General features: G+C 39.1%; 1 protein-coding gene across 6 annotated transcripts in view; it reads left to right on the forward strand.

Annotated features, from left to right (window-relative positions):
- The window catches only part of RBL1 (RB transcriptional corepressor like 1), an 87,833-nt gene extending 78,177 nt beyond the window's left edge, over nt 1-9,656 (forward strand). For 3 of the 6 annotated variants that reach the window (XM_036322356.1, XM_036322357.1, XM_036322355.1), the window contains 3 exons: nt 6,059-6,207; nt 7,740-7,904; nt 9,370-9,540. In XM_036322356.1, the coding sequence (XP_036178249.1) occupies nt 6,059-6,207; nt 7,740-7,904; nt 9,370-9,540 (485 nt within the window). Of the gene's footprint in view, nt 1-6,058; nt 6,208-6,482; nt 6,543-7,739; nt 7,905-9,369 lie in introns of those variants that run through there. The other 3 variants (XM_036322352.1, XM_036322353.1, XM_036322354.1) reach the window with 3 other exon arrangements.
- The last annotated feature ends 1,166 nt before the right edge of the window (nt 9,657-10,822 follow it).

The raw sequence follows: 10,822 nt of genomic DNA on the forward strand, positions 1-10,822 counted from the left end.
AGGTGCATGAATTTGTGCACGGGTAGGGTCGCTAAGCCTGGCTGGCGATCGGGACCAGCAGGGGTACAGGAGGTTGGCCAGCTGGAGGTAAGGGCCACAGGAGGCCAGCTGGGGGGAGGGGCTGCGGGAGGTTGGCCAGCCACCTGGTTCAGAAACAATGGGGGCTGACTGGCCGGTGAGGGGGAGGAGAGGAGGACTGTGGGAGGTTGACTGTGGGAGTGCACTGACCACCAGGGGGCAAATCCTTCGTTGAGCATCTGCCCCCTGATGGTCAGTGTGTGTCATAGCAACAGGTTGACCTGTGGTTCAGTCATTTGGTCGTTTGGTTGTTTGGTCACTTAGGCTTTTATATATATAGATCCTTTAATAATAATGACCTAGAATCCCCATTTAAGGATACTTTTAAAAAAAAATTTTTAATTTTAGAGAGGAAGGGAAAGGGATAGAAAGAAAGAAACGTTGATGAGATTAGCTCTCCTGCATGCCCCTACTGGGGATTGAGCCCACAAACCTGGGCAGGTGCCTTGGACTGGACCAGTGACCTTTTGGTTCATGTGTCAGTGCTCAACCACTGAACCACACTGGCTGGGCAGGATACATACTTTTTACATAAATATATTATTCCTGAGCCTTTCTTTTTTAAAAAATTTATTAATTTAATTAGTTTTAGAGAAAGGAAGGGAGAGAGAAACATCAATTTGTTGTTCCACTTATTTATTTATTCAGTGGTTGATTCTTGTATGTGCCCTGACCAGGGATTGAACCTGCAACCCTGGCATATCAAGGTGACACTCTAACTAACTGAGCTACCCAGGCATGGCCTGAGCCTTTTCAAGACAATGAGAAGTATATTAGACAGCAAACCTAACCCCAAAAACCTTCTATTTTTTTTCAAATTGGTGATTTTTCTGCCCCTGCAAAGCCAGGCATCAACCCTTGCCGGGTGGCTCAGTTGGTTGGAGTGTTGCCCATGCTTCAAAAAGTTGCAGGTTCAATCTCCAGTCTGTGTTAATTGACTGGAGGCAACCAATCAGTGTTTCTCACTCACATGGATGTTCCTCTTTCTCTCTCCCTCCCTTCCTCTAAAAGAAATCAGTAAAAGCACATATCCTCAGGTGAGCATTCAAAACAAAACAAAAAAACACAAATATTAGAGATTAAGTATGAGAAACAATGTGCTCTATGAGAATCAAAGTAACTGCCAGCCACTATCTGGGATACAGGACCAGTGAAGTTCAAGACAATATAAGTAAGCAAAAGGAGATATATCATGGTTTCTTTTTTCCTTTTCTTTACTTTTAAATTTTTTTTATTGATTTAAGAGAGTGGAAGGGAGAGAGAGAGTTAAAAACACCAATGATGAAAAAAACACACACATCAGTGATGAGTAAGAATCATTGATTGGCTGCCTCCTGCACACTCCACACTGGGGATCAATCCTGCAACCTGGGCATGTGCCCTGACTGGGAATCTAACTGTGACCATAGGTTGATGCCCAACCACTGAGCAACACCGGCCAGATTTTTAATTTATTGATTGGAGAGAGAGAGAGAGAGGAAAGAAGAAAGAGAAAAACATCAATTTGTTGTTCCACTTATTTATACATTCTTTGGTTGATTCTTGTATGTGCTCTGACCAGGGATCAAACCCTCAACCTTGGTGCCGGGGTTCATGTCCCAGCATCAAGAAGGGTTCAGGAATCTGGAAAAGTAGGGTAAATTATGAAATCATGGTTTATTGGGCAAGGAAAATCATGTGTCTTGAAGTTGGGTTGCTTTAAGACTATATTTTCTATGATGGGATAGGGAAATTAACTTACAGTGGTTGAAGTAAGAAACATATCCTTCTCATTTCTCAGCTGTTGGCTCTAGATACCCTAATTTAGCCTAATCAGGTCTCTTCCTACCCCGAGATACTATAAATCCAAGAAGAAAAAAATTCAGTGTGACTAGAATCCTAACCAGCATAGCCTGGCAATATTCTAATTTAGAGTCCTTTGGCAGTTGGAACAGTGAAGAAATCCTTAGGAAGTCACTGCTCTCACGTGACAGGAAAAGGTCTGGAGCCTAGATATTTGCAGTCTTGCATTTCACACAATTAGTGGTACTAGGGAGGAGTTCCTCACTGAAAGGAATGAGGCAAGAATTGGAGCCCTTGGAAATTTGAGAAGTCAGAGACAAGGCATGAAGAATAATAAGAGCAAAATGTCACACACTGAGAACTTTGAAAAAGGAAAAACTGAGACCACTCTTCCAGTGTCTGTTTTGCATCAGTAGTTCCACAAATTCTGATATGTTCAGAGCCTTCTGGGATAAACCTTTGCTTTATTAGGGATTATTTAGTTAGTACCAATAGTACTTTAGCTTTAGCTACAATTCTGAGTTTTTCCTTCACAGAAGAGCCGAAAAGCATTTTCTTCTGAAACAGATGTTTTAAAAATTGCTTTCTTTATTTTTTATTTATTGATTTTAGAGAGAGAAAAATATCCATTTGCCCCACTTGTTTATTCATTCATTGGTTGCTTTTTGTATGTGCCCGGAACTGCAACCTTGGCGTATTGGGACAATGCTCTAACCAGTTGAGCTACCTGGCCTGGATCCAGAGAATCGCTTTCTATCTGAAGGCTTTATCAAACACAAACCAAGATATGACTTGGCAGAAATCAAGAATCAATTGTGTCTTTGAATTTCTAAGGTTACTAAATATTGACAGATAATCTATTTGGTACTGAGTTGGCACAGGGCTTAGAAATGAGAGATTAAATTCAAAATTTAATTAAAGTCATGTGTTTACTCAATTGAAGATTACCCTCTCAGACACTCCGATGCTTCTCATCCACTAGCCACTGACCACATGACCACAGAAAATGACGACGACATTATTTGTAGAAAACTTATCATGTAGTAGAATGACTCCCTTTCTTGATACTTGAAAAGATGCTGGTTTGATCTGCAGTCCTTCTTGTATGTTCTGCTGTAGCTGATTCTGCATTGTGATGATCTTCTCCTTGGTGTTGGAGACAATGGGACAACTTTGCACAGCTATCTATTCATCAAATATAGGAATATAGAAAACAGACTTAGCAATAGCATATTACAGCTCATTTCTAGAGTCTCTGCTGCTCATTTCATCAGCCTCTGCTAGAGAAATGAATCTGAAGAGGGCAATCCCCAAGAATGCAATGAGAGAAAATGCCATGATTCTAGAATCTCACTAATTTTATTGCATAGAAATTCATTCCTGAAGCACAGTTCTTTCCCAGAGTGGAGGAACTGCCTGCCTTCATTCTATTTCTCCAACCTCTGTGTCACCCACAAGATCACCTGGTTTAAGGCAATCTTATAGGAAAGGTAGGTTTTATACAGAAAAAAAAAAGTATCTTCAAATATTGAAAAGACCACCACATGGGGATGTAAAATACAGCCTAGGGAATACAGTCAATAATCCTATATAATAAAAGGCTAGTTGCAAATTGTCCCCTCGGGAGTTCTACCCGGAGTTTGATCACTTGGTATAACATGCGCAGACCACCAGGGGTGGTTCGGAACATGGCGGGCAACCAGCCGTGGCGGCGGGGTACTGAGGGGAGCAAGGGAAGGGGGAGGCCAGGAGGTGGGGAACCTGATCAGCCCTGATTGCTGGCCAGGCCTACGGACCCTACCTGTGCACAAATTTCATGCACTGGGCCTCTAGTATTGGAATAACTATGTATGCTGTAAGTTGGGTACTAAAATTATTGGGGAGGAATCATTTCTTAAGTTATATAAATGTCTAATCACTATGCTATACACTTGAAACTAAATTTGTAACTGTAATTAAAATTTTTTGTTTTTTATTTAGATGTTCATTGGTTCATTTCACAAACACATTACCATGTGTCTCTAATTATATTAGGTGGAAGTTCCCTCCTACCCTCTGAGGGGAAACAGATTTGTAACAGTAATAGCACCAGTCAGGCAAACCTTTGATCTCATTCTCTTTCCCAATCCTAATGTATATGTGGTAAGATAGTCACCAGGCCCACTAAGGCTTTAATTTCAGAGTGCTAGTGTCCTTACAGAGGCTATAAGGTAGAGATCTTTGTTCTGCATAAAGGATAACTGACATTTTGTTTTCTTTTTTTGAAATGAAAAAAAAAGCGCTAAATAAAATCATGTTTAGTTAGAATTCAGGGTGCCAGACTTTTTTTCATTCTATCTTTTTTATTTATTTTTTTTAATTTTCTTTATTGATTAAGGCAGGAGTCCTCAAACTTTTTAAACAGGGGGCCAGTTCACTGTCCCTCAGACCGTTGGAGGGCCGGACTATAGTTTAAAAAAAAAACTATGAACAAATTCCTATGCACACTGCACATATCTTATTTGGAAGTAAAAAACCAAAACGGGAACAAATACAATATTTGTATTTGCATGTGGCCCGCGGGCCGTAATTTGAGGACCCCTGGATTAAGGTATTATATATGTGTCCTTATCCCCCCGCTTTCCCCCAAACCCCCTCACCCCCCCGCTCATGCCCTCACCCCCTGGTGTCTGTGTCCATTGGTTAGGCTTATATGCATGCATACAAATCCTTTGGTTGATCTCTCTCCCTTACCCCCAACCTCCCCTACCTTTCCTCTGAGGTTTGACGGTCTGGTCAATGCTTCTCTGTCTCTGGATCTGTTTTTGTTCATCAGTTTATGTTGTTCATTATATTCCACAAATGAATGAGATCATGTGATACTTATCTTTCTCTGACTGACTTATTTCGCTTAGCATAATGCTTTCCAGCGCAATTCATGCTGTTGCAAATGGTAGGAGTTCCTTCCTTTTTACAGCAGCATAGTATTCCATTGTGTAGATGTACCACAGATTTTTTTTGTTCTTTTAAAAATATATTTTATTGATTTTTTTACAGTGAGGAAGGGAGAGAGATAGTTAGAAACATTGATGAGAGAGAAGCATTGATCAGCTGCCTCCTGCACACCGCTACTGGGGATGTGCCTGCAACCAAGGTACATGCCCTTGACCGGAATCAAACCTGGGACCCTTGAGTCCACAGGCCGATGCTCTATCCGCTGAGCCAAACCAGCTAGGGCTGCCTTACCTTAGAGTCTTTCCACCTTTCTGCAATGTGAATATATGCAAGCCCTTTAGCTAAACACCAACCCAAGGCTAGTGCTTCTCTAAGAATGACAGTGAGTTCAGAGAGTTGGTTAGAGCGTCATCATAATACATCAAGGTTGTAGGTTCTATCCCTGGTCAGGATACATACAAGAATCAACCAGTGAATGCATAGATAAGTGGAACAACAAACTGATGTTTCTTTTAAATCAATAAATTTTTTTAAAGCTATGTTTTATTGATTTCAGGGAGAAGAAGGGAGAGGGAGAGAGGGATAGAAACGTCAATGGTGCCGAAACCGGTTTGGCTCAGTGGATAGAGCGTCGGCCTGCGGACTGAAAGGTCCCAGGTTCGATTCCGGTCAAGGGCATGTACCTGGGTTGCGGGCACATCCCCAGTGGGAGATGTGCAGGAGGCAGCTGATCGATGTTTCTCTCTCATCGATGTTTCTAACTTTCTATCTCTCTCCCTTCCTCTCTGTGAAAAATCAATAAAATATAAAAAAAAAAAAAAAAAAAAAAAAAGAAACGTCAATGGTGAGAGAGAATCATTGATCCGTTGCCTCACACAAGGGATCAATCCTGCAACCCGGGCATATGCCCTGACTGGGAATTGAACCTTGACCCCCTGGTTCATGGGTCACACTCAACCACTAAGTCACACCAGCTGGGCTCAAATCAATAAATTTAAAAATATTTTTTTAAAGGTATCTAAAGAAAAGTGTATCTAGAGAAAAGAGTACCACGTTAAGTTTACATGTTTGTATTTCTCAAGATTTCAATTTAATTTATGCATAATAATTGTAGATTTCTGAACCTTTTCTGAAAACATTGATTGCTTTACATAAAGATGTGTCTACTTGATGTTTTTTTATATTGTAGAGAGAGTTATAATTTAAATAATTGACTTACATATTAAAGTAGTATATCTATCACAACACTGAATTTTTTTAACAGACTTGGAAGATGTTACAAAAACACCTGATTGTTCCAGTGCACCAGTGAGAGAGGAAAGGGGCGATCTTATCAAATTTTACAATACAATATATGTAGGAAGAGTGAAGTCATTTGCATTGAAATATGACTTGTCAAATCAGGACCATATGGTACGTTTTATATTTTATTGCTTTATTAATATCTTAGTCATAGTTAGATTATTATGAGTTTATTTTGCTAGATAAGTATTTCACTGATGTATTATAGGACAAAATATACTAGTAATCACAAAGTGATTAAGGCTGTGAAACAGCAGAGACCAGAGGAAAACATGGAAATTTAATCCATACTATCATTATGTTGCTAGAAATTATGTATACATATGGGCAAGGACTAGATGCGAACAGGAAAAAAATGTTTTTTAATATGTTTTTATTGATTTCAGAGAGGAAGGAGAGGGAGAGAGAGATAGAAACATCAGTGATGAGAATCATTGATCAGCTGCCTCCTGCATGCTCCCTACTGGGGATTGAGCCCCCAACCCAGGCATGTGCCCTTGACCAGAATCGAACCCAGGACTCTGCAGTCTGCAGGCCAACACTCTATCAACTGAGCCAAACTGGCTAGGGCAAAACAAAACAAAAAAAATTTAATATGGTAACTGTTCTCTTGTTTTTTATTTCTATTGTTGTATTAATGAAATAAATGTGTTTCGCAAAATAAAGAGGAAAGGATATAGATAGGCCTGAATTATAAATAGAGGCAGTGCTAAGAAATTTTTATGCAAATCCTAGCTTTAGCAGTGGAACCAGTTTGTGAAAGTAGTATTACCAGTATAAAAACCAACTTGATTCCCAATAGATAAGACTTTAGTTTTAAGAAAGAGGAACATAGTAGAAGCTATACCCAGCCAGTAGCCATGTACGTTTCTCTGTGTGTCTCTTTACATTTCTGTTCTTATTCCTTCCAAGGAATATGCTTTCTATCTGTCCTCAGAGGCCATGACTACTCATCCTAAAGTTCTAGCTCCCATCATATGCTATGCTTTTGAATATCTCTATCATCAGCCAATTGCAACTAATTTTATTAGCTTCAAGATGAAAATGAGTAATAATTAAGGAACCATCTTTATTCTTGAGAAGGAAACATTGTAACAAATATTAAAGAAAAGTACAGACTCAGCTCACCAAACTCTATTTCTCTTTTTCCCTAAATCTTTTGTGTTTTATTATAAAGTTTTAATATTTCATTAACAGATTTGTTCTATGTTGAACTGAGCCTTCTGGCTCATAGAATTCTCCACCTCTCTTTTATGCTCTCTACTATTGCTTTGGCTGTGGGTATGTGTGTGTTGAGAGAGATTTTTTGTTGTAAGTATTAGGACATTGATTATTTTTTGCCCCTACTTTCTGAGAATGGATGTGGGGTTCCTATACTCTTGGCTTAGTGTTGCTGGTGTCTTACCCAGAATTCTTCAGGGTTTCCTGAAAGATCCAGGAAAATACATTTTAGTTTCTCTCTTAGTAATTGTGGAAAAATAAGGGGTAATGGACCATTTCTTTGCTTTTATTCAGCCATAAATAAGTTCCTACAATATAACTGACTCCCACCTAGGAGATGCCAGTAAGAATAAAAATATGGTGGAATTCCAAAAAGAAAGAAAACTTTTATCTTAAAACAACTTACTTTTGGGTTATTTCAGATGGAAGCTCCACCACTCTCTCCTTTTCCACATATTAAGCAACAGCCCGGCTCACCACGCCGAATTTCCCAACAGCACTCTGTTTATGTTTCCCCACACAAGAATGGGTCAGGCCTTACGCCAAGGACTGCTCTGCTGTATAAGTTCAATGGCAGCCCTTCTAAGGTAAGGTACACAAAAACTTTACTCCAAAACAACTTATGTACATTTGTTAAAAATTGGATTTCACATTACCAGTTAGTAATTTTTAATCTGCTCTCTCTGTTTTGAATAGTTACTACTAATAAATATGAACTGATACTATGGCAAATTTCCTGTGAACAGGAGCATTGTATTCAGTTGAGGTAGTTTAATCCATTACTATTGACATGGTATTGGAGGAGTTCAGTGTGAAGAGTCGTGTGTCTTCCTGCTCAAGCTTAATCTTGAGGAGGGGCCACCAATAATGCAACACCTGTTAGTGGTCAGAAATGGGGAACATTAAGTTTAAAGAAAGGCTTTGAAAGTGAAAGCTCATTTGGTGGATCATAACAAGGATAGTAAAGTCTGAAAAGAGGCCTCCTCTTATTTACATTGACAGCTCTGTTATCTCTCTTTATCCTGTACCATGATGAAGATGTGACTGGGACATGATTGCTGTTTTTTTATATTTGAAGGGCTATCAAGGAGATATGTTCAGTATGTCTCCAGAAGCCAGAATCACTGCCAACTGCAAAAAATTGTACTGGGACAGATTGTAACTCAATCCAAATACAAGGGCAGCTCCTTAACTCATGACTTTCTCATTCAGTTCCACAAACATCTGTTGAGTTTTTACTATACTTAGCAACAAAACACCGAGATAGAGCACCTCACAGATTTACATTTCCTCTTCTTAGAAGTCGATTTCCCATAAGGATGTTTAGAAGATGCATGAAATCAAAGATGGCACCAACTGATTTCTAAGGCAATGATTTCAAAACATGGGTCAGGATCACCTGTGGAGCTTGTTGAAGACAAGATACCTGTCCCATAGACCTACTGAGTCACAAAACTTTGGCAGTTAGCTCTACACAATTGTGATGCACAGCTTTTAGGAAACACTTCTGTAATGCCTTGCTATTGAGAGTGTGGATTTCAGACCAGCAACATCAGCATCACTTGGGAGCATTTTAGAAATGCAAGCTTAGGCATCACACTAGCCCTACTAAATCTGAGTCTGTATTTTTAACAAGATCCCCAGATGATTAGTAGGTACATAAAATTTCAAAAGCATTGCTTTAAGAGGAGGACCTCAAACTATAGGAAGCATCAGAATCAACTAGAGGGGTGAAACAGATTGCTAGGCCCCACCCCCCAACATTTGAGTCAGTAGGATGAGGCATGAGAATTTGCATTTCTAATATATTCCTAGATGCTTCTGCTGCATCTGTTCTATGTTCACACTGGGAACTACTGCTATAAGGTAAATCGTTTTTTTAAAAAACTCCTGAAAAGATTAGTTATAATTACCCTTATTCAGTTAACCTTGAGTTTAAAAAAATAATCTGTACCCCAGCAGGATAGAGGGCAGGAAAAAGCAGTTAGCTTCGTTCTTTGGTGCTAGTTCCCTTTTCCCCTTTGCTCATGCATGTCCTCTATTTTTGCACAGAGTTTGAAAGATATCAACAACATGATAAGGCAAGGTGAACAGAGAACCAAGAAGCGAGCAATAGCCATTGATGGTGATGCAGAATCACCTGCCAAACGCCTCTGTCAAGAAAATGATGATGTTTTACTTAAAAGACTACAAGATGTTGTCAGTGAAAGAGCAAACCATTAGTGCCTTTCCTGTTTTTGTGATAAAAGCACTTTCAGGTTGTTTTGCATAAAGTTGGGGCTCTATCCTTCAGAACTTTCAACCTTGTATATGGTAAATATCACTGAATTATAAGAAAAATTGCACGAAAATTATACACTTTTTTTTTTTTTTTTAACATTCATGCAAAATGTAGTTGACAGAGATGTATTTTGAGTTGGATTAGAAAGGAATGTTTTTGCCCTAACTGATTTGGCTCAGTGGATAGAGCGTTGGCCAGAGGACTGAAAGGTCTGGGGATCGATTCCAGTCAAGAGCATATGCCTCGTTTGCAGGCTCGATCCCCAATTGATGTGTCTCTTTCATATCCATATTTCTCTCTCTGTCTCTCCCCCTCCCTTCCACTCTCTCTAAAATCAATGGAAAAATATCCTTGGGTGAGGGTCAACAACAAAAAGGAAAGAAAGGAATGTTTTAAGTGCCTTTAAACATATTAATAGTCCTAGAATTTTTTAAATGCTTGTTCCTTGGGTTCGTTTTTAAGATGAAGTAAGGAGAAATCTAATTTTTAGCTTACTTTTTAAAATAATCAAATGTCTCCTCCTTCTGTGCTTTGTAATATGAGGGTCAATAGTCTATTTTTGGTAAACGTACTTTGAGATATTTGTGTTCTCAATTTCATATTGAGTAGGGGTTGGTTCCCATAGCAGTTGGGCCAGAGGTTGTTGCACCAGCCTGTTTCTGACCCACTGTGGTAACTCCACATCCAGGTGCCGCTAATATTCCTGGTTCTCTAGATCCCTTCCTCTCCTTGAGCATAAACAGATTTAACCTGAGCCCATGCATTACCCACACTTCTTGCTTTCCAACCCTAAGCCCTCTTAGCCTGGTGTCACAACCTAATGAAAAGGGTCTTGCTCCTTTTTTTAAACTATTATCATTTTGCTTCTGAACCATTAACTTAACTATATATGATTATATTATATCATGTAATTCTCAAAACAGAAAGCTGCTTCTCAAACCAGTAAAATAAAATGCAGATAAGAGTTTTTAGAAACTAAATTTCCTATTTAGTGAGTTAGCACCCTGATAATGTGTGAAATACTATTTTTGAGGTCATCATAAGATGAGTGATTCTCAATGTCTAATTAATTCCCTAATAGTTAAATCTTTTTTTTAAGATTTTTTTTTTTAATTTGAGAGAGAGAGAGAGAGAGAGAAGGAAAAGGAAGAGAGACAAAGAGCAAGAGCGAAACATTGATGTGAATGAAACATTCGTGGACTGCCTCCTGCATGTCTCCTACCT

Source organism: Myotis myotis, unplaced genomic scaffold (assembly GCF_014108235.1).
Source record: "Myotis myotis isolate mMyoMyo1 unplaced genomic scaffold, mMyoMyo1.p scaffold_m19_p_9, whole genome shotgun sequence".
Classification (NCBI taxonomy): Eukaryota; Metazoa; Chordata; class Mammalia; order Chiroptera; family Vespertilionidae; genus Myotis; species Myotis myotis.